At 38.1% G+C, this 24,636-nt stretch overlaps 1 protein-coding gene across 1 annotated transcript in view; it reads right to left on the bottom strand.

Annotated features, from left to right (window-relative positions):
• The window catches only part of DHX30 (DExH-box helicase 30), a 177,319-nt gene that overhangs the window by 16,345 nt on the left and 136,338 nt on the right, over positions 1-24,636 (bottom strand). The window contains exons 13-14 of the mRNA XM_068126198.2: positions 23,099-23,274; positions 14,322-14,528 (exon numbers count right to left, since the gene is read on the bottom strand). Of these exons, the coding sequence (XP_067982299.1) occupies positions 14,322-14,528; positions 23,099-23,274 (383 nt within the window). The remainder of the gene's footprint in view (positions 1-14,321; positions 14,529-23,098; positions 23,275-24,636) is intronic.

A 24,636-nucleotide genomic window follows, 5' to 3' on the forward strand; every position in this document is an offset into this window, starting at 1 on the left:
CATTACATTTTATTTATTTATTTATTATTTTCAAGGGTATTAGCTGCTTACTTGTGTTTTTTGTAATTCTTGTGAGTAAAATGAACCCAAGATTTCTTCTCCATTTAAATCATATAATTTGTAGGTCCAAGGGACTGTATCCATTACATCAATGATTTTAAATAATTCACGAGTCCATTTTTGTGTATAACCTTTCTCAAAATGACTTTTCCATTTGTATATTCTTACAATATCACCAACTTTAAACTTGGGCTTTCTCAAATTAATCTCCTTTTCATATTCTAATTTTGTAAATGTTTCTGATGGTTTTGATTGTGTTGATGAATGAACTGTATTATTGTAATTATCTACAATATCCTGAATTAAATACACCCATTTTTGAGAACCGAGTTGTGTGAATTTTTTATATAATTTCTCTTTTAAAGTACGATTAAAACGCTCAATAACAACTGCCTTTCCTTCATTAAAGGTGCTGTATAATTTAATACCCTTCCCCTTAAGAAATTTCATGAATATTTTGTTATAGAACTCTGTTCCCTCATCAGTCCATAACTTCTTTGGTTTCCTTTTATCCCGATCAAATATTAGCTTAAAGGCTAACATTAAAGTATCACCCCTTTTATTTTTTAAAGGGACAACCCAGGCAAATCTACTCCTCAAATCAATAACGGTTAAAGCATACCTGTATCCCCTGTCATTATTCAATTCAATTAAATCAGCGGACCATATGTGGTCAGTGTATTTAGAATAAACCTTCCTTCTTTTAAACTTTGTGATTATAGGTTTGTGTAATTCTTCAGCCAAAAGCTCCTCAGTCTTGATGGCATCATTAGAGCCTAATAGTTTTTTGAGGAATAACCAAGACCAAGTTTCAATTTAGCATTTATCAAATTTCTCACAATAAACCTATCAACTTTCTCTCTCAACGTTGGATTTTGTATCAAAGACAAATTATACAACATTTCGCTGTCGGCTTTATGTTTTTCAGTCAACGTAGTGGTTTTCCCATAAGCAATATCATGCTTCATACACACTTCGTCAACCCTATTTGTAGGTTTAGACCAAGGTTTAGGATTGTCAGCCTCATCTAATCTTTTATCCAAGTTTGTTCCTGGACCACAGAAAGAATACCCTGGAAGGTGTAATTCCCCTGGAATTCCAGTTGTTGTAAATTTACTTCCTGACAGAAACTTTTGTATGTCTCCTCCTCTTTTAGGAGAGATGAATTGGCACTTTTTAGAGCCACACACTTGACATATTCCTTTTTGACAAACTCTATTATTTTTAGCTTTAACATAAGAGATATTTTTAGATTTAGTTTTCTTTTTACATTTGAGACAATAACTCATATTTATTTATCAGAAAAATTCCGACAGAGTATCAAAACCTTTTTGGTTTTCAACATATACATTTCAATCTTGATTTTTAAAACATAAAGAATCCTAAGGAATGCCTTCACTCTCTCCTCCATTTATTTACAAATAAAACTAACTAAAGTCAATTACACCGACATCATCAACCACATAATCTTTTCCTTCTTCTTCTTCTTTATCCCCACTTTCTCATTTAAATCTCCTCCCTGAAACTGAAGACATTGACGTCGTTATTCTTGAAAATAATATTTTCATTAGACTTCTCATTTCTTTATTTTCCTCCTCAGTGCGTTGAGTTTGATTTATTTGCTGTAATACCTTCAATCTTTTATTAATCTCACTGATTTCCATCTTTTTATATTTTTCCTCCCTCTCTCTTTGCTCCCTCTCCTCCTTCTCTCTTTTCTCCCTTTCCTCCTTCTCTCTTTTCTCCCTTTCCTCCCTCTCCTCCTCCTTTTTCTCCCTTTCCTCCCTCTCCTCCTCCTTTTTCTCCCTTTCCTCCTTCTCCTTTTTCTCTCTTTCCTCCTTCTCTTCTTTAACTCCTTCCTCATTTATCTTAGCAATTTTTGATATCAATATTTTCACAGCATTCATTCTTTCTTTATTTTCCTCTTCGGTGAGTTGAGATTTATCTTCTTGCTGTAATACATCCACTCTTTTTTGAATCGCTCTGATTTCCATCTCCCTCTCCCCCCTCTCTCTTTGTTCCCTCTCCTCCTTCTCTCTTTTCTCCTTCTCTTCTTCAACTCCTTCCTCATCCCTTGCTACCCTTGAGTTTAAACCCCAAAGAATATTATACATATACTCATCTGGATTTTGAGATATTCTTGTATCTATAATTATTTTTCTCATAATAGGATACCAATAAGATTTGTTGACGATTTCTAAAAGAGTTTTATATTTCATAACTTTGAGAAGTTCATTTTTATTTAATATTTTAAACAAGTCTCTATTTGTGGGTTTAACAATATCAGTATAAGGCCAGTTTTTTATGACAAAATTCCCATGTATATGCTCCAAATCATAAGGTATGTAATACCGAGCACCCTTTTCTTGTAGGTATCCTTGAATACAAAAATTATAATTCTCTTGTAGTCTTCTTCCTGCCATTTATGTATCAGAAATATATGTGAGATTAATATTATGACAGGTAATACCACCCCATCTTCCCACTACCAAATCGGTTTGTATTCCTCGGCTTTCTATCCTTATCTCATTACCTTCCTTCTTTGTCATGCGAACCATCGCTATACTATCATATATTTTTATTTTCTTAAAATCACGTATTTGTTGTTTACTAATTGTACTTCCACATAAATCCTTATCTTCACCAAGTGGATAATATTCTTCTTTACGAGACTGATTTAAATCATGTAGGTCTTCTATGTTTATTGAAAAAGACCAATTATACCCTAAATCAGGCATATCATACCCCCATTTATTAATTCGCATATTAACTAAATGTCCTTCTTTATAAAATTTAATTGTAAGCAGGTAGTTAAATTCAATGAGGAAAGGTGTATGGTCAGTATAACCAGGTGTTGTGGTTGTAAATTTTACTTGTTTCACAAAACGTGCTGTTTTCTTTAAAGATATATATTGTGATAAATCACTGAATCTAATCAAGTCATTCGCATCTGTAGGGTTTGGATAATTGATTAATTTATAAGTATTCTTCATATTAATATTTTTACTTACACTATATTTTTGTCGTTCAGCCTGTGCCTTTGTATAATAATTTGATAAATCAATATCCTGAGAGGATTTTCCAAAGATAGAACCATCTTTTCCAACATAGGTCATTTATATTAGATAAAAAATGATATCATAAAAATTTTCATTATTGTTGAGTTGAAATAATACATATAAACATAATTGACCACAACATTTAGAATTAATTTCTTGAACTTGAAATGTTTGATAAACACCATTCTGTAAGAATTGTATTACTTCAACAGGTGGTGGCATACCATAACTATCAAAATAATATTTATCCTGACTATTATGAATACAAACCCAATGAGAACCATTCTGTGTGTCTAAATTCATAATAATATTCTTTGTATTCTTATTTATATGTATTAATTCATCTCTCATACAAATAACCACATTATCAATTTTTAGTGTTTTACAATACTTAGCTAGTTCTATATTTGACGTTGTATTCTTTCCAAATTGTTTAAACCATTTATCCATTTATTTATGAGAAAGATACAATCCATTACCCCGTTTAGTTAGTTTAACACCCGCTTGAGCGATAGAGGAAAGCATATCTCCAACCAACAATCTAGCTTTATCAGGTAGACTTTCAAGTTTTTGAGCAAAATCTACAATTACACCACTTCCACTAATTTGTTTCTCCAACTCCTTGTTATGTCTTTCCAATTCTTTTTGAGCTTTTAGTTGTGCCTTCCTTTCGTTAGCAGTTTTTACCGCTGCTGAAATACCACCAGTCAATGCTCCCGCCGCACTTAAACCAGCAAATAAAGGAATTAGAAACGGGAGAAATCCTCCTCTTGACTCGTCTATTGAATATTTCTTTAACATAGGTTTCGCCATTTTAATTTTAAGTGATCCAACATCATTTAGTGTTTTTACTTGTGTGTGTGTGAGTAAAACATCAATTCTTACAGCTCCTTTTCTTTGAATTGTATTAACATTAATAATACAAGGCTTTTGATTTTGAATACAAGATGTTAATTTATTAAGATTGATTTGATTAACATATACCCCAACCATTTATTTATGAGAAAAAACCTATGTGATATTAATCATAACACCATTATCTGTATTAATCTGTAATTCTGTTTCCTCCAAAAGCAAACAATATGCATTAACCTCTTCATTCTCCCCTCTTTCAATGTATAGAGAAGTATCCACTCGATTAGACTTTATAGTTTCCTTTTGAGAACTCAGGTCAATTGCGTAGATTGTATATAAACCTTTAAATGCAACCATATCCAAAATAGGATCATTATTACCATTACTTTCACACACCTTTTGGTAGGACTTGTAGGCTTCCGCATAATCATTTTTTTCCCAATCAATTTCCAATCTATCTCGCGGATAAAATGTGCCATCAAGAGAAACCCGAAGTTGTTTCACCTTAGCATTATCACTCAGGGCATTATTCTTATTAGTACCGTCCTCTCCATCTGGTTTTTTAAAAATGAGCCAGAGGTATCGTGGCTTTCCTTGAAGAACACCCAAATTCCAAGTGTAGGTAGTGTGTTCCAGTTTAACGTGTTGACATCTTCTTTTAAGGTATGATACATTTAGCGGTTTCTTTGAGTTAAGTCTTCTATTTAACATCTCTTCCGTTTTAAGATTAGGAGTATATTCACTGATATACCAACACAAATCATTAATAACAAATTTATTATTTTCTCCAAAAGCATTTTCATCCCCAAAAAGCAATCTATTTACATTATCATTCCTTTGTAGTTGAAATCTAATTTTAAGCCCATACAAAACTTTATCATAATCACAAAATCCAAATATACCTTTCAGAGGTACTGCTACGGTAAAACTATTCTCAGCTTTTGCGTCATCATTATACATTGACTTCCTTTGACTATAACCAGGGTCTGCGTTTGTACCCGTTGACATATCAGGAATAAAACCTTCAACAGCTCCCTTACCCATTCTATCACTAAACGAATATAGTGTAAATTTCATCATTTCAGATGTAGCAGAGACATAATCAACCGCTTCAACCTCTTGTGTTCCAATATACAGGCGGACACTGTCAAACATTTTCCAGAAGAAATCATTTACGAGTGTAGCATTAGTATTATTCGCAGCCTTAGTGAATTTAAATTTACACAGCAAGAAACTATCAGCTATATTCAAGTAAGTTTGTTGATTATTTATTTCAAAACTTTTTGTTCCGTTTGAATTCCAGTCTGTTCCTGTTATAGCATTTACCTTAAAATAGTCTTCCTTTTTAGTGGAGTTTGAAATGATAATCGTATCATCCAAATCATAGATACTATCAATCGCTTCCATACTTGTATTTATATAGCATTAAAATTGTTGAAACCCTGACCCAAGTATTTTAATGATTTTTTGTCGTTCTTGTGAAGATAGTTGAGTTTTACCTTTTTTTATTTCTTTGATTGCTTGTAATTTATGAGACTCCTTTTGAGCATCTTTTATACTCTTTATAGCACCCGCAACGGAGCCCACGGCAGAAGCAGTTGAACCAATTAGGTCTTTATGTTTAAGGATGGTTGAACCAATACCCATTAGAGTATCAATTATCCCATCTCCTTTATTTCGAAATTGATGACCTACACCTCGTTGTCTCTTAGGTTTATAGTATCCTCTACCCACATACCTTGTATAGTCTGGTGAAAGGAACATGCCCTCCCCTGTAATTATTTTATATTTTCCCAACTCGTGTTTTCTCACAATAACCATTATTTATTTATTGAAAAACTTCACGTAGGTGAATTCTGATGGATATAATTTCATCATTAAAGGATATCATACGATTATCTTGGTCGGTTATCCTAAAATTTACTCTGTATATGGTTTTTCCTGACACAGGTAAATAGACAAGATTTTTTGGTTCCATATTAAATTTATAACCAATCGGGGTTGAGTATGCACTGAATGAAAATATTGTATTTGTTCTTATTCCATCGTTATAAGCACCATCAATCAAATCACAATGAATTAATACTGAATTTATACCGGAGGATATTTGGATAACATTATCACTGTAAAACGTCCCGTTATTTTCAATCTTTTTTGAAGAGAAACCCAATAGCTCTCTAAACGAATTTTCAATCGTGAAATCAACTTTATAATTATTTTTAAGTTTAATAGTTGATTTTGAAGTGTGTTTTTGAATATCTATTACAATATTTTTTGGTTCATCACCTTTTTCTTTCATAAGGCGAGAGACTTCTGAAGATATTTGAGAAATCTCGTAAGCTCCAGGTGAAACGGTTATAGTTTTATATCCACTTCCTGGATTATAACTAAACTTGTTGTTTTTCTCTGTGATATTAAACAAGGTATTATAAGTTTCCATCGACAATAAAGATGCCTCATATGAGGTAAGGGGGTCAAGTTGTAGTGGGTAAGGGAATGAAGCTGTGTAATCGCTCGTTGTGAAATTAAAACTAAGAATTGTGCTTCTCATCTTATTTAATATCTAATAAAATATCTTTGTATTGACATTTATTAATTATTTTCATATTCATCAACTGATCTAAAATGGCTGAGGATTCATTAAAACAATTGTTGTTTCCAGCCTTCTTACTACCTAACAACAATAATAGCCTATTAACTAATTGTGATGGGTCATTTGGAAGAAAACTAACACCCGAACCAAGCTTACTTAAAGCATCAATAATATGTTTCTCCTTCTCATTCTTCTTACTTTTACCAGCAACAGAAACTCCATAATCAAGTGCATTTAACAACTCAATATATACCCTATCTTCCTCTCTTTCCATATCAAGTGGTTCCTCAAAATATTTTGAACCGCTGAATCCGGGGTTTGTTAGAAGAAACATTAATCTTGGAGTTAATTTAACATTTGGTTGAGTAGAACTCAAGAACATCAATTCATCATTAAATATCAATACCTTTTCTTCCACAAGATGAAACACTGCTGGTTCTTCTGTTGGAATGAGACCTGCTCTGGTTTTTGAACCCGCCGAATATTCATTGTTTTGAAGAGCTTCCACAACATAATTAGGGGGTTGATTTACCTCCTCAAGTTTCCGAAATAATCCCTCGTCATCATATTCTAATTCACCAAGTTCTTGTTTTGTTATCTGACTAAAATCTTTGAGCATTTGAAGTTTTTTCGGAGTAAATTCTACTGTGGGAACTGTAGGTGAGTGTTGAGTTTTCAAAAGTGGTTTAAAGAATTTCTCTTGTTTTCTTTCAAAGGCTTCTTCACCAGTTAGTTTCTGTCTCCGTTTCTTCTTTATCTCTTCCTGTTGTTTAACAACTTTTGAAACTAATTGTTGATGTTCCTTAAACTTTCTTTCTCTTTCTTCAGTATTCATTTTCTGTATTTATTTATTGAAAAATATCATTTAGTATCTCATCTTGTTTCACAACAATATATTTATATTTTCCAATCGTGTGTTTCATATAATTTTCAAATTCTTTTTTACTACATAACGTAGAGCAATTATCTCTCCAAAAATTATTTACATCTATTGAATTTAACTTAAATAAAATAAAAGTATTGGCATTGTTTCTTATTGAGCGTCGAGGGAGTTGAAAATATGATTGACTAAGATATATACAATTACAAGAAGAATGTCTCCCTCTTGTATAGTAGCTATCCATTACTGTTTGGTTTCTCTCATTAACACAATCATCAAAGATGACGAGGTTCTTTTTTGATTTATCTAAATCTTGAGGTGAAGGTATATCATCCGTATTATCACTGAGAATACAAGTTATGGGTTTCGATTTTGATTTCTGTGTATCACAAAATAATTGTATTATATCTTCAATATTATAATCATTCAGTTTGTTTTGAAGTTTAAATAAACCGATAATGTCTTCCTTTTTAAGACCTGCATTAAAACCCTGTGAGAGTAGTTGATACTCGGGTTGAAAACTTGACTTTGTAAAAATTATTAAATTATCATAATCTAAAAAATTAGGACCAAGGAGCATCTTTAAAAGTAAACAGGTTTTCCCACATCCGCTTGAACCAACTATTAGACATCTCAATGAATTTGGAATGTTTTTATGGTTATTAAATTTTATCTTATTTTCCCAAACGGGTAAAAAATCATTCATTTATATATTTGGAAAACAAGTCATCCAACTTTTTTTGAGCTATTTTAGAAACTCTATATTTTATCCTGAGTTCTGGTTTAATTTCAAAATAATTCATTATTTTATTTATGTAGTATCTTGTATTAACATTTCCATTAAAATTATTTTGAATAATAAATATCATTAAACCCTTATACATTTCCTCAATACAAAGAGTCTCTTTCCTTGTAAGAAATGGTGTATTATCACCATAATGCTTAACATTCATCTCTCTTATTAATCTTGTAAAGTAATTCATTTTTGGTTCTAATTTAAAAGAGTTATATGTTTTTTTATACTTCTTATTATCATTAATTAGAATATAATCACAGAATAAACATTGTTTATATGAATCCTCATCATTAAGCCCCACTCTATCACAAGCCGGACAATTCTCTAATTTATCATATGGAGAGTCTGGAAATTCTAAATATCCTTCAGAACTTATCATATTTATGTGGTAAATTTTTACTTAAACTAAACGCAAGTTTATTCATTAATAAATACAATGTTTCAAAGCACAAAAGACAAATTTCAATCAATCTCTACTTCGTTGGAAGATATAGAAAAATATGTCAAAGATGTTAAATTGAACAAAGATAAATATGGGAATTTTTGGGTAAAACCAGTTATGGAAAATAACATGAGCCCCTCTATTTCATTTAAAGGAAGAGCTCTAACTATACCTGGAAAGACATCCATTAAAGTAAATCTAACAAAAGTTTCTCCTCTACTCCTGGCAATTTATTCAAAGCTTGAAAAAGTGATTGACCACGATACTTTGAAAAAGAATGATAAGACCATTAATAATTCTAGAGGAGACATTTGTATTTTCTTTAATAATCCAAAGGGTGTAGATCTAAGTAAAATGAATGATGTTAATATTTCTGGTGAAATGTCATTTCGTTCTATGATAGTTAGAGATTATTTAAAGATAACTTTTGATATAAAAATTGTAGAGATTGAATCTGTTAATGAAAGAAAGTATATAGATATTGATGGGAATATTTTTCTTGCTAATTAAATATGAGTCAATACAGCAGTGAAGATTTTACTATTTCATTGAACTCGGACGATAGTGATGATAGTATTTCATTGAACTTGGATGATGGTGATGATAGTATTTCATTGAACTTGGATGATGGTGATGATAGTATTTCATTGAACACAGATGATAGTTATGATACTAATAGTTTGTGCTCAAATGATAGTTATGAGAGTAGCTTTATTGATGACTCTGAGTATGATTCTGAGTATTCATGTGATAGTTATGACTTAGATGATTCTGAGTGAAAAAGTGTTTTAGTTTAAGCACAGTGATATATATAAAACGGAGCTGTAAAGCTCAAAAGTGTTTTATTTTAAGCACAGTGATATATATAAAACACCACGTTTTCTCACGCTATAAATATGGTTTATTGTGATACTTGCGAGAAGGAAGTAAAATATTATAAACAACATATTCTCACCGCAAAACATACATACAACATTTTAAACAAACTTTCCCCTCTTCCACCTGAAACAAAACACTGTTCTACATGTAATAAAAATATCCTCAAGAAAGGCTTCAAAATACATCTTAAAACAAATCTACATTTATCAAATTTTATCACAACTAAAAACTCTGATGGAGCATTCAAAGGACATATTAAAATAAGAGTCTTTAACTTCAAACCTCCTGAACCAGAGTCTATAGTTGATGCTGTAGAAATAGTTAAACCTGCTGTTCAAACGTTGATTGAAAAAACACTAAAGGAAATGAAACCACTTAAATTTTATATGGGAGTAAAATTAGAAATGACAAAGGATGAAGGAGTTATAGATGCACCATACATGAGAACTGAGCCACACTTTATATCTTCATATCAAGATTTTAAAACATCAGGAGTCTATGATGAACTTATTAAACAAGAGCAAGATGTGGATAATTCAATCGTAGGAAGTGGATTCAATATAGGAAAAATTATTTACATAGACATTCATATTCTTAAATCAGATCCTCTAAAAGCTTCTTCTTACATTGATTTACCCAGTGTTATCAAAAATAGAAAAGCAGTTATCAATATCAAAAATAAAGACAATAAATGTTTTCTCTGGTCTATTTTAGCACACTTACATCCTCCACATTTTCATGATGAAAGAGTATCTCATTATAAAAAATATGAGAATACATTAAATACGAAAGATCTAAAGTTTCCGATGACTTTAAATGATATTCCTAAATTTGAAAAGATGAATAATTTATCAGTTAATGTTTATGGTCTAACAGAAACAAACAACATTCAGGTTTTAAAGCTTTCTGACAATTGTAAACAAACTCATATTAATCTTCTATATTTTAATTCAGACGAAAATTCACATTATACATACATCAAAGATATTGCTAAATTAATAAAACCACAAGTCTGTAAGAGAACAAATAAAATATATATTTGTTTGCGTTGTCTTAACTTCTTCAATTCACAAGAAAGATTAGATAAACATTCAAATTATTGTGGCGAACATAAATCAACGGTAATCAATATGCCTAAAGAAGGCTCAAAGATCACATTCAAAGATGAAAATAAAAAGATCAAACATCCATTTGTTATATATGCTGATTTTGAAAGTATTTTAGAAAAAATTGATACTGCTTCTCAAGATCCAAAAGAATCATACACAAATAAATATCAAAAACATACTCCTTGTGGTTTTTGTTATTATATCAAATCATCCGTTGGTGATAAATATAACAAGTTAGAGATGTATAGAGGCTCAAATACCCCAGAGGAGTTTGTGAAACGACTAGAAAAAGACTGTGTTCGATTAACCAAGATAATGAGAGAAACCAATAAACCAATGTCCTTAACAAGTAAAGAAAAAAGGGAATTTATAAAAAACAATGTCTGTCATATTTGTGAGGAGAAAATTGGTAAAGGTCTAAAGGTTAGAGACCATTGTCATCTCACTGGTAAATATAGAGGTCCGGCTCATCAAAGTTGTAATATTAATTATCAACTCCCCTCTTTCATTCCTGTCTTTCTTCATAACAACGCTCATTATGATACACATCTATTTATCAAGGAACTCTCAAAGACTTCTGGAAGTATCTCAGCAATTCCAAACACGGATCAGAAATACATTTCATTCACAAAAACAATTCACACATCTCCTATTACTCATATCAGATTTCTTGATACATTTAAATTCATGGCAAGTCCATTGGTTAACTTGGTTCAAAATCTAAAAGAGTTTCCATGTCTTTCAGAGTATTTTTTAGATAAAGATTTTCTAACACAAAAGGGAATTTACCCCTATGACTATATGGACTCATTTGAGAGATTCAATGAAACACAACTTCCTTCAAAAGAAAATTTCTATAACAAATTAAATAATAGTCATATATCTGATAAAGATTATGTACACGCACAAAATGTTTGGGAAAAATATAACATCAAGAATCTTGGCGAGTATCACGATTTGTATCTCAAAACTGATGTGCTTTTATTGGCCGATGTATTTGAAGCCTTTAGATCTGTTTGTCGCACTGGATATGGATTGGATCCTGCTCACTACTACACAGCACCTGGATTGGCCTGGAGTGCGATGTTGAAAATGACAAAACAAGATTTGGATTTGATAACCGATGTTGATATGCTTTTGATGATTGAAAAGGCAAAAAGAGGTGGAATTTCACAAGTCTGCTCGAGTAGATACGCAAAAGCAAATAACAAATATCTTCCAAATTATGATCCAACGAAAGAGAGTTCTTACTTGATGTACTATGACGCGAACAACCTGTATGGCTGGGCAATGTCTCAGGCTCTTCCTTATGGAAAACTTAGATGGGTAAAGGAAAAAGACTACAAAAACGTTTTACAAGATGTATGTATCTCTACACAAAAAGAATTGGATGAAGAAAAAGTTGGTTATTATTTTGAAATTGATTTAAAATATCCAGAGGAACTCCATAACCTACACAAAGATCTCCCATTTGCTTGTGAGAAAGAAAGTCCAAAGAAAGAATGGTTGAGTGATTATCAACGATCGTTTGATATAGGTGAATCAACAGAAAAATTACTTACTACATTATATAACAAGAAAAATTATGTTCTACACCAAAGAAATTTGCGACAATATTTATCAAAAGGTCTAAGAGTAGAGAAGATCCATAGGGTTCTAAAGTTCAATCAAAGTCATTGGTTAAAGGGGTACATTGATTTTAATACACAAAGAAGAACAGAGTCAAAAACAGATTTTGAGAAAGACTTTTATAAATTGATGAATAATGCGGTCTTTGGTAAGACTATGGAGAATGTGAGGAAAAGACAAAATATCAGACTATCAACATCTTGGGAACAAGCATCAAAATTAATTAATAGACCGAGTTTTACTCGAGCTGAGGTCTTTACTGAGAACTTTTGTGCGATCCATTTGATTAAAGAGAGTATTGAAATGAACAAACCTATTTATATTGGAACAACAATTCTTGATTTATCAAAGTCATTAATGTATGATTACTTTTATAATAACTTGAGGAAGAAATATCAAAATGATGTTAATCTACTTTATATGGATACAGATAGTTTTATTTTGAAAATTAATACCAACGATGTTTATTCAGACATGAAAAGAGACATTAATATCTATGACACGAGTAATTACAGTCCAGAGAGTGAGTTGTTCTCTTCTAAAAATAAAAAGGTGATTGGAAAGTTCAAGGATGAATTAGGAGGAAATGTTATGAGTGAATTTGTGGGATTGAGGTCAAAGGCTTATGCTTATAAATACATTGTGAATAACGTTGAAAAGACTGATAAGAAGTTAAAAGGTGTAAAGAAAAATGTTATTAAAGAAACAATAAACTTTAAGGATTATTATAACTGTTTAACAACAAAGAAAGAAGAGTTTAGAAAGATTAATGGAATAAGAAGTTATAAACATCAATTATATTCAGAAGAGATAAATAAGAAAGCATTGGGGGCTTTTGATGATAAGAGGTTTATTTTAGAAAATGGAATTGATAGTCTCCCTTATGGTTATATAAGTATATAAGTGATAAGATATATATATATAAGTGATAAGATATATATAAGTGATAAGATATACATAAGTGATAAGATATATATAAGTGATAAGATATATATAAGTGATAAGTTAAAAAGGGGGGGGGGGGGGGGGTTGGGGATTTTAACGGGCTACAGCCGCCTTTTTTACTATTATATAAATGATAGAACCAAGTATCAACCAGACTAAAGAGTGGAGGTGTAATCAACCTTGGTATATAAATGGAAAACATAATGAATGTGAAAAATATCAAATAGGTATAATTGAAAAGGCAACTGGTAAAAAAGTTCACAAAACAAATAAGAGAATTAATTTAAATACCGGTGAATTGGGTAAAAAAGATGGAAATATTTTTGAGTGGACGGAAAACTTTGATGGTTGTCAGGAAAATATATACTTTAATTTAAAAATGGTATGTGGCACTGGAGGCGCTCAAATAAGAACATTGAGGGAGGTTTACCATTTTATCTTAGCTCAGTTAAAATATCTTAATAAAGAACCAAACTCAAACATATTTTTTGTTAATGTATTAGACGGTGAGGAGAGTTGTAGGAGAATTAAATTATTTCCCACACATAAACAAATATTTGTAGGGTCGTTGTTTGAGTGGGTTATATTCACCAGATGATATTAAGAGTAAAAGGTTAAAAGGTCCATAAGGTCAGAAGGATCACAGGTGTTTAAGTGGTCTAATGAATAAGGATAACATGTCAAAAGGTTAGAAGGTTCGTAAAGAACAGGGTGAGAGAAATAGAGGTCTTTAGGGTCAATATGGAAGTGAATGGGTCAAAGATTAATCTGCCAGATGATATGTAGAAGAAGGATGATAGGTCTATAAGAGAAAACAAATATTTGTAGTGTTTGAGTGGTCTAATGAACAACATTAAGGATAGGTACTACAGACAAAAGGTTCATAAAGATGAGGGTGGGAGAAATAGAGGTGTTTATGATTTTTGAAAAAGACAAGGGGGTAAATGACATTAGATAGGGATTTCCCATGTTAAACGGAGGTGTCCCAGAAGCAACATTATTACACTACTGATTGTATTAAAGAAAATGCCATTACAATGTTACAAGCATTATAAACTGGGGGTTCAAACTCACACGCATGTGGGGGACGTGCACTTTTGCTTGTAGAACGAGGTTCTCGAGAGGTGTACGCAAGATCTCTGGAATCTCAAACTCAGCCAGCGCTTCGAGTCGATTTTGGCTGAACAGATGATAAGCGAATCCAGGGCGGCAACGGCCCGCACGTCCACGTCGTTGGATCACGTTAGCACGTGACACCCATTCTGTGTCCAAGCTGGAGACCTGTGTGGAATGTAGCTCGGTTGATTGGATTGCATAATAGGGTACCAAATGCTGAACATCATTTGGTTTAACAAGACAGGTGTGTATAAGATGGCTGCACCAAAAAAAGGTTATAACAATAGCGTATGTGCAAAATAAGGTGTCATCCATCATCACTCGGTGAAGAAAATAGAGTGACCAAAAGCTGCGAAATGACTTTTGTGCGATCTGTGGGTTTATACAACGAACTGAGAACCCATCCTTAGGGATAGATTAATTCTCCCACTTCTATGACATCTACGGAATTTTATTCAGACTTTTAATACCAGACGCCACAAGGTGGCGCTACTCCATACACATTTACATAGGGCGAATTGGGATCCTCGTCTCAGGATGGAGGGGTAATAATAATAATAATAATAATTCATTTATTTTGTATAGCACTTTTCATGAAGCCCAAAGGCGCTTTGACAGAGTGCAAAACATAGTGCATAACAAAACATGAAAACAACAATTGCAAAAAGACAAGAATCAATAGGGAAATATTTAAAGCAAAAGGAGGGAGAAGGAGAAGTGATAGTCAGGGGTTAAATGCTGTGGGTTGAATGTTGAATGCAGTGCTGAACAGGTGGGTCTTGAGTGATGTTTTGAATGTGGTGAGTGAGGAGTAGTCTCTGATGGTGTGAGGTAGTGAGTTCCAGAGGGTGGGAGCAGCGATGGAGAAGGCTCTGTCCCCCCAGGATCTGAATTTGGTCCGGATGGGGGGGGGGGGGGGGGGGGTCAAGAGGTTGGTACCAGCAGAGCGGGGGTTGCGGGTGGGAGTGTGTCTGGAGAGGAGGTCAGCCAGGTAGGATGGGGCCAGGTTATGGAGGGCTTTGTAGGTCAAGAGGAGGATTTTGTACTGGATTCTCTGGGAGATGGGGAGCCAGTGAAGCTTGTAAAGGACGGGGGTGATGTGGTCAGTGGTCACGGGACCAGGAATGGGTGAGTAGACGGGCAGCGGAGTTCTGAATGTATTGGAGTTTATTGGTGATTGTTGAGGGTGAACCATAGAGGAGGCTATTGCAGTAGTCCAGACGGGAGGTGATGAAGGTGTGGATGAGGGTTTCTGCAGCCGTGGAGGAGAGGGATGAGCGGAGACGGGCGATATTTTTCAGGTGAAAGAAGGCTGTCTTTGTGATCTGTTTAGTGTATTTGTCGAAGGAGAGGGTTTGGTCAAAGATGACGCCAAGATTCCGGATGAGAGGGGAGGTGGATACTGGGATACCGTCGATGTTGAGGACAAAGTTATGGGTGGATTTTGTGAGCGTTTTTGGGCCAATGATGATTATTTCAGATTTATCACAGTTAAGTTTGAGGAAGTTGATTTGAAGCCAGGATTTTATTTCAGAGATGCAGTTTGTCAGGATAGAGTGGGTGTCGGTGGAGACGGACTTGGTGGAGATGAAAAGCTGGATGTCATCGGCGAAGCAGTGGAATTGGAGACCATGACGGCGGATTAAGTGACCGAGGGGGGACAGGTAAAGGATGAAGAGGAGGGGGCCAAGAACTGAACCTTGGGGGACACCTTGGGGGAGGGGAGCAGTGGGGGATTTGCAGTTATTGATGGAGATGAACTGGCGTCTGTCAGAGAGGTATGATTTAATCCAAGAGAGGGTAGTGCCGGTAACGTTAAAGGTGGATTCAAGTCGGGTGAGGAGGATGGTGTGATCGATGGTGTCAAAGGCAGCGCTGAGGTCGAGGAGGACGAGAATGTTGAGGTTGCCAGCGTCAGAGGAGAGGAGAAGGTCGTTGGTGATTTTGAGGAGAGCAGTTTCAGTACTGTGGTTGGAGCGGAATCCAGATTGGAATGTTTCATACAGGTTATTGGCAGAGAGGTGATGTTTGAGTTGAGTGGCTACAGCGCGTTCCAAGACTTTCGACAGAAAGGGTAGGTTGGAGATGGGTCTGAAGTTGTTTAGGGTGTCAGGGTTTAGACCAGGTTTTTTTAGAATGGGGGTAACAGCAGCAATTTTGAGGGATGGTGGGACGATGCCTGTAGACAGGGAGGAGTTTATTGTTGCAATGATAAGTGGAGAGAGAGAGCAGGGAGGGAGGCCTTGACAAAGCTGGAGGGGATGGGGTCAAGAGTGCAGGTGGCAGTTTTCATTCCTATGAGGAGTTCAGAGAGGTCAGTAGGGGAGACCGGGGAGAATTGAGACAGGGGAAGGCAGGATAAGGGGGGGCAGGTGGTTGGAGGGGGAGCGGGTGCGGCGGTGGTCAAGCTGTTGTAGATGTTGTCAATTTTGCGTTGGAAGAAAGAAAGGAAGGAGATGCAGTTGTCCACTGTGAATGACTGGGTGGTGGTGTCCAGGGGGCAGAGGAGTTTGTTTATTGTCGAGAAGAGTGCTTTTGGGTTTCCGGAGCCAGAGTGGATCATTTGAGAGTAGTAGGCGGAGCGGGCGTGGGAGAGGGCATCTTTGTAGTGTTGTAGGTGGTCCTTGTAGGCTTGGGAGTGAACTGTGAGACCTGTTTTATTGCGGAGTCTTTCAAGTTGGCGAGCACGAGTTTTCATCAGGCGGAGTTCAGGGGTAAACCAGGGAGCAGAATGGGTGAAAGAAACAGTTTTGGTTTTTATAGGCGCAAGCTGGTCAAGGCAGGAGGAGAGAGTGTGGTTGTCGTAGTCAGTGAGGTCGGAAGGGGTGTGGAGGTCAATGAAGGGAGAAGTGGACATTTTTTCAGAGAGGGTGGATGAGAATGAGGTAGGTGAAAGAGCGTTTAGCTTACGGAAGTTGATAGTGTGATAATGTCTTGGTGTTGGGGTGGGGATGTTGATGGTCATAGTGATGGCGAAGTGGTCAGAGAGGGTGAGGTCGGAGCCAGAGAGATGGTGCAAAATTAATCCAGTGGAGCAGACAAGGTCCAAAATGTGACCACGGATATGCGTAGGAAAGTTGACATGTTGAGTGAGGTTAAAGCAGGTGAGTAAATCAGTGAAGTCAGTGGTTATTGTGGAGTCAGTGGAGTCCATGTGGATATTAAAATCACCAAGGAGGAGGATTGAGGGGGAGAGGGAACATAGCTGGGTCAGAAAGTAGGAGAAGTCAGACAGGAATAATGGGTGTGGTTTGGGAGGGCGGTAGACGACAGCCATGACTGACTGCGTGCGACCAGAGAGTTTAAAAGCCAGGTGTTCAAAGGATGAGGATGAGGCGATGGGGATGAGGCTGGTCCTGATGTCTTGACGGTGGATAACGGCAATTCCACCACCTCGGCCCTCCGAGCGTGGTTTATTGACGTAGGAATATCCATTGGGTGTGGTGAGGTTGAGCGTGTAGTAGTCCAGTGGTTGTTGCCAGGTTTAGGTGAGACAGAGAAAGTCCAGTTTGTTATCCAGGATGTAGTCGTTGAGGATGAGGCATTTGTTGTTGAGGGACCGGGTGTTGAACAGGGTGAGCTTGATGTTGTTTTGAACAGCGGGGATGAATTCAGGTGATTTAGCCAGGGTTCGCAGGCAGGAGGTGCGATTTTGTGCGTTGCCGTGACTAGGTGCGCTGGGACGATGAGTGGGAGTGCGCTGAGGCGCCCAGAGGACGGGGATGGAGTGACCTGATTGTACATATACAAACTTACGACCGGAGCCACGGTGAATGTACCTGGGTCGTCGGAGGCGTCCATTTGATTTGATGGCAGAGATGCATGATGGGGTGGAGCGGGTATTGAGCAGAAGGAGCCTTGCGGCGGAGTACCGCAGAGCCATGCCAGGCAGGAGCGGAGAGGCGAACACAAGGCCAAGGTTGAGGAGGTGAAACAATGGTCCCAACGCACGGGAGCAGGCCCAAGGAAACGAAGGAGACGAAGGAGCCAGGTAGGTGAAGCCAGGAGCAGAGTTGGGACCAAGCAGAGGGCAGACAGGAGCAAAGAGACGATCACGAGGCCAAGGTTGATCACGGCAAAGCGGGAAATGCAGCGGCAATCAACCGCCGCCGCTACAAATCAAGATCACGGCGGGAAAACCGCCGCCACACCGCTGCGAAGGACACAACCCACGAGAGCGTGCCCGAGGAAACAGCGAGCAGGCGAAGGAGCCGGGTAGGCGAAGCAGGGAGCAGAGCCGGGACTATGCGGAGGGCAGACTCAATGGCCAAAAAATCCGCACGACCACCAAAAAAGCAAGCCACAGAGAGTGGCCCAGTCGAAGAAGCGGCGAGCATGTGACGCCTGCGTCCTCTTCAGACCGGAGCGGAAGCCGGGTAAGGGGGTGAGGGAGTATATACAATACCGTACTAGCATTGAACCCATCCGTTTGCTGAATGAAAGGAGTTGAACACCATAACTTGAATATGTTACAGTGCAGTAATACAGCTTATTGACAGTCAACAAATCTTATTGACGGAATCTTGTGGTGAGGCTGTTGCCCAGAAACAACTTGCTTTCGTCTCCTGGAAAGCAAATCCAACGGAAGGAAATCTCATTTCCTTTCACAAAGCCCGAAAGAAGTGTGTGTCCACCCTCAGGAGAGCCAGGAAACAATATCGCTCCGTTCAAGACCGAACTCTCTTATCTGTCACCCTCTTCCAAATCCTGGTGGCGTCTGCTCAAATCTGTTTCTGGTGTTTGTTCCCCCTCCATCTCCTCCCTCACCTCAAACGGCTACACGGCTGACTCCGCACGTGAAAAAGCTGAATGCCTCAACTCTGTGTTTGCCTCTAAATCTTGTGTCCCAAACCCATCCCTCTCTGTACCCACCGTACCCAGCCATACCCAGCTGCTCTGGACTCTGTGTCCTTTCCTCCTGACAAGGTGGAAAAAGTTTCTGTCAACCCTCGACTGTGATTCTGCAACTGGACCTGACGGCATCAGCCCACGGGTCCTAAAATCCTGTTCTTCCGCTCTTTCACTCCCTCTCTCTGTTCTCTTCACCCTCTCTTTTGCTCAAGGTCATCTGCCATCTGCTTGGAAATCAGCCAACATCACCACTTTGCACAAAAAAGGTGCAAAAACAGATCCTAGCAACTACAGACCAATCAGCCTTCTCCCAATTATCAGCAAAGTCATGGATTCCATCATTGCTTTGGATATGAAATCTTTCCTCTTCTCCAATGGCTTGATCTCTGATCATCAATTTGGTTGATGCATGGCTGGTGGACTTCCTCTCTGGTCGTAGTCAACGTGTGGCCCTGAATGGGTTTCTCTCATCTCCTCTTCCTGTTCAGGCTGGAGTTCCCCAAGGCAGTGTTCTGGGCCCTGTGCTTTTTCTGGTCTTCATCAATGATCTCTCTGACTCTCTTGAAAATCCTCTCTATCTCTTTGCTGATGACTCCACTCTCTGTCGCTCCATTCTTCATCCCTCAGATCGGCAGTCTGCAGCCTCCTCACTCTCTGCAGACCTGGACAAAATCACAGACTGGGCAAACAAGTGAAACATGTCTGTCAATCCTGACAAATCTCACACACTTACGATGTCTCTCCGAAAAGACCGACTGGACAACCCACCCATCCACTTTCTGAATAATCCTCTCCAAGAAGTTCTGTCACTCAAGCTTTTGGGTCTCACTATCTGCCATGATCTTTCCTGGGAAAACCACATTTCAAATCTGGCCTCCAAAGCCAGTCGCCAACTGGGCATCCTCTGTCGTGCGAAGTCCTTCCTTGGCACACCTGAGCTCCTCACCACATACAAGGCTTTCATCCGCAGCTCAATGGAATACTGCTCTCCCCTCTGGGCTGGTGCTCCTGCCTCACACCTAGCTCGTCTTCACGCTGTTGAAACCAAAGCGTTCAGAACCATTGGAATCTCCCGCGATGAAGCTAACTCCAAGGGCCTTTCACTCACTGACCGCAGGCAGGTTGGTGGTCTTTCCGTCTTCTACCGACTCCTCTCTGGCCTTGCTCCCCCAGCTCTCTCTGGGCTCTGTCCACCAAATATTCCTGCAGGTCACACAAGATCTTCCTGCAACCCTCTTATGGTTAAACTGCCAAAATCAAGACTCTCTGCTCACCTTCACTCCTCTTTTCTCCCGCCTCTGGAACAAACTCCCTCACTCTCTTCAATCCCACTCCACCCTCCAGGTCTTTAAGACAGCTGTTCACCACCATCTCTTATCTTCCCCCATCCAAATCCTTGATCTTTTCTACCCCCGCTAATTTCACCCCAAATCCACTTTTTTGAAATACCAACTTCTGTCCTGGAAGTCCTTGGTGTCCTTGTGTTTTATACTTCCCCCACCCCCCCCCTCCCCCTTCCCACGCCTCCTCCCCCCAAGCCCTCTCCCTCCCACACATCTCCCTGTTCTCAAATGTTGTGTTTGTGTGCTTCCCCTTCTCTCCCCATCTTGTCTTCCGCTCCCTCTTTTTATATATTTTGTTTGTCTGATTTGTTTGTGAAATAAATGTTAGCTCTTTCACGAGCCTCGATTCTGTATACAAAAAAAAAAAAACACAAAAAAAAACATGTATTTGCAATGGTCACCCCCACGTTTTTTGGAAAGACGGAGGGAGGGGGAAGTGAATATTGTAATTGGCTCCTCACGATGCTCTGTCACACGATATATTGCTAAACAATTGTACAGAAATTCATCAAACTTTGCAGTTAGAATCACCACATGGCAACAATGTGCCCGAGCAGTACCATTTTGTCCCTTGCAGGGTCAAAAGGTCCAATACCAACAAATGCAATTTCGTGCTCATTTTAAAGTCAAATTTGTAGAAATAAATAAATAACCACCTTTAGAGGCCATTTTTCCCCGCAAGCGGGGGTTGGCCTTTTTCGGGAACCGTGGTTGTTGTTGTTTTTTGGTCCCCTTTTTGAAGCAATGTTTTACGGCCGGATGCCCTTCCTGACGCCAACCCTTTTTGCCGCCTTTAACGACAAACAGGGAAATACCAGTGAACTGGTACTCAATTTGCCGACCTCGGAAGGATGACAGGCTGAGTCAACCCCCCTGGCGTTAATTCAGCGATCGACCGGGATTCGAACCCAGGATCCTAGGATCCTAAGCCGGCACCCTAGCCGCTAGCCCAACACCAGGGTTTGTGTATATGTGGAACCAGGTGTATAAAAAAAAAAAAACCACCTTTAGAGGCCATTTTTCAATATTGCGAATCAATATTGGGAGCACATGAAATATGAAACGATTTTTTTGGAATTGACCACCAATTCATGCCCCAGGGGTGGGTACTTCAGGTGACAGGGGTTAAAACAGGGGGGCAAATTTTTTAAACAAAATTTGATATGGGGTTTACCATCTTTCAAATGTGCTTTAGGTGGGAAAAGCGTGAGGATTTGTGATGGCGATCCATCAACTTGGCTCAACCTCTTAATCCAGAAACATTTTGTTTGCTGCTAACACAGCGTTCATCTTACTATAATTCACCAAATGTCTGTCTGTTCCCAGGTATCGCAAAAATGGCTGAACTGATTGCAACGAAATTTTGGGTGGGTAATCCTGGACCCCCTGGAGTAAAATGGGCTCTATTGTTTTTCCAATTTCTTTCCAATTTTCCAAACACGATGGAATAATATTTACCGATATGAACAGTGATGTGGCTTTTGTTGAAATTCTACAAATACTGTTTAGATTTTGATGATTTGCGTGTGATATGATTTAACGGATGTTTCTATTAATTGTTTAAAATCAAAAAAGCCTTCAATTTCTGAAATCTTACCTTTTCATTTGGGCCTCCCAATTGAAGCCCCGCCCTTAGGGCGGGTACCGTTACTAGTTTTAGTCATACACACACCTATTCGCCAATTCTTTTTATTATTACTTCGTTTTATGATCCCAGGGATCAGACGTCATGAGGTTTGTTTGCTTTTTACCCCAAGTTGAAAAATGCAATTCTCATAAAGTCATGAATACACTGCCGCAAAGGTGGTACGAGACACAACGCCGTAATGAGGTCCCAAATGTAACATAGTCTTACCACACCATCATCCCGACACCGAGTGTCTGACATTTAGCCCGTGACGTCAGATAGTCAGATTTTTGGGTTAGGGTGTTTGACTTCCATCAGCGAAGCAATGGGATGGGTCGAGTGCTGGACGTCAGGAGGACGTGCACATTTGTAAAGGCCTAGCCTAGTGCTAGACGCATCGCAATAACGACGTCCCAGCAGAAATAGCTTGATAGACGGAGGGATGGACGGACGGAGAAATCCCGCTACTTTAATATGCAGATGAAGCTTTATCCTTCTGATGAGCCATTACTACAACAAAACAAGTAAAAAGCCTAAAATGCTTCTCAAAGAGCAAACAATAAGTGGAATGACACCAAATGAATGTCTGCTTCTTTGTGAAATATGGCATTGAAGTTTACGCAAGGGCCGATGATAAAGTCCCGATTGTCCCTGTCAAAGGAGCACCTTTCTTCAACTGGCTGTTGATGCAGGAGAACCAACCTAGGTGCATTATTTTGTGCCTTTGAGTCACATTTTATACAACTACAAAACAGAACATTTCACAGGTGATAACGACCACAAACTGTTAAGGATTGAAACTTTATAAAGGTTAAAACATCAGGTTTGCTTCAACAATGCCATGTGAATAGGAAAGAGGGGGGTTTGCACTGCCAAAATCCCATGACATTGACCTTCGAGGCCCCGGACATTACCTGACAGCGAGGGTCGTAGTTGTGCTGTTTGCGGCATCCCGTGTCAATCACATGTACAATGTCATCGATTGTGATGGCCGTCTCCGCAATGGTCGTTGCTAGAACGACCTTACGCACGTTTTGCGGAGGCTTCTGGAAGATTGCCTGCTGATCGATCTTGGGCAAAGATGAGTGAACTAGCGATGAAGGAGAAGAACACCAGAAAAGGCATCAATTAAATGCTCCATTTAAACAACAGGTATTACATATATTTAACTAGAACCCACTCTTCATACATATACACACACACACACACACACACACACACAACGTCATAACGTTACGTCAACGGTTAACATACACAACGTCATGACGTCGACGATATGCCTACGCCCACATTATTACATCATTATAATACTTGTACCAAGTTTGATATAAAATCCATTCAGCTGTTCTCAAGTTATCACATTTTTACCTGACAGGAGCTCTGACCTTTGACCTCTTTACCCTAAAATTTAATGAGTTCATGTTTACACCATCATACATACTTGTTCCAAGTATTAATTGAAATCCCTTCAGCTGTTCACAACTTATTACATTTTTACCTGACATGACCTCTGACCTTTGACTTCAGGACCCCAAAATCGAATCAGCTAAGCTTTACATCATTATACATACCTGTACCAATTTTGAATTAGATCACTTCAGCCGTTATCGTGGAAACGAAAACCTATCACGGACGGACGCATGGACAACCTGAAAACTTCGTCAGCAGAGGCATAAAATTCATTTTGAACCCCAGCTGTATTCCTGTGCCACCAGAATGCAATTACTGGCACAAGTCAGACAATCAGCATGCCAGTAGAGTCGTAATAATTAAGGTCAAATGGCTAAGAAGAAATAGAAGGTGTGTGTGTGTGTGTGTGTGTGTGTGTGTGTGTGTGTGTGTGTGTGTGTGTATGTATGTATGTATGTATGTATGTATGTATGTATGTATGTATGTATGTATGTATGTATGCCATCACGCTTCCTCCTCCATGTTTGACAGTTGGTGTCACACACTGAGGAACCATCCTTTCACCTACTCGCTGGCATACAAAAACCCTGTGTGATGAACCAAATATTTCAAATTTTGATTAATCGGTCCAGAAGACATTCTTCCAGTCTTCAGTAGTTCACTGGCGGTGCTTCATGGCCCAGGCAAACCTCTTTTTCTTATTTTGTCATCTGCGCAATGGCTTTCTTACTGCCACTCGACCTGTCAAACCTGCAGCTCGAAGTCTTCTCTTCACAGATGAAACTGAGACTTGCTTACTTCGACCGTGTTAAGCTGTTGTCCTGTGGCCGCCTGTCACGCGAGCTGTTGACTCTCAGAAACTTGTCTTCTGATTCTGCTGAGGCTTTGGGTCTGCCAGACCACTTACTGTCAGAGTTTCCTCCTGTTTCCAAGTGCCTTTTGATGGTGTAGGAAACTGTACTCACTGACACCTTGGCTTTCTTTGCAATTTCTCCAAAGGAAAGACCTACACTTTTAAGAGTTTAATGGTCTGTCTGTCTTC

Source organism: Myxine glutinosa, chromosome 10, assembly GCF_964187855.1.
Source record: "Myxine glutinosa chromosome 10, kmMyxGlut1.1, whole genome shotgun sequence".
Lineage (NCBI taxonomy): Eukaryota > Metazoa > Chordata > Myxini > Myxiniformes > Myxinidae > Myxine > Myxine glutinosa.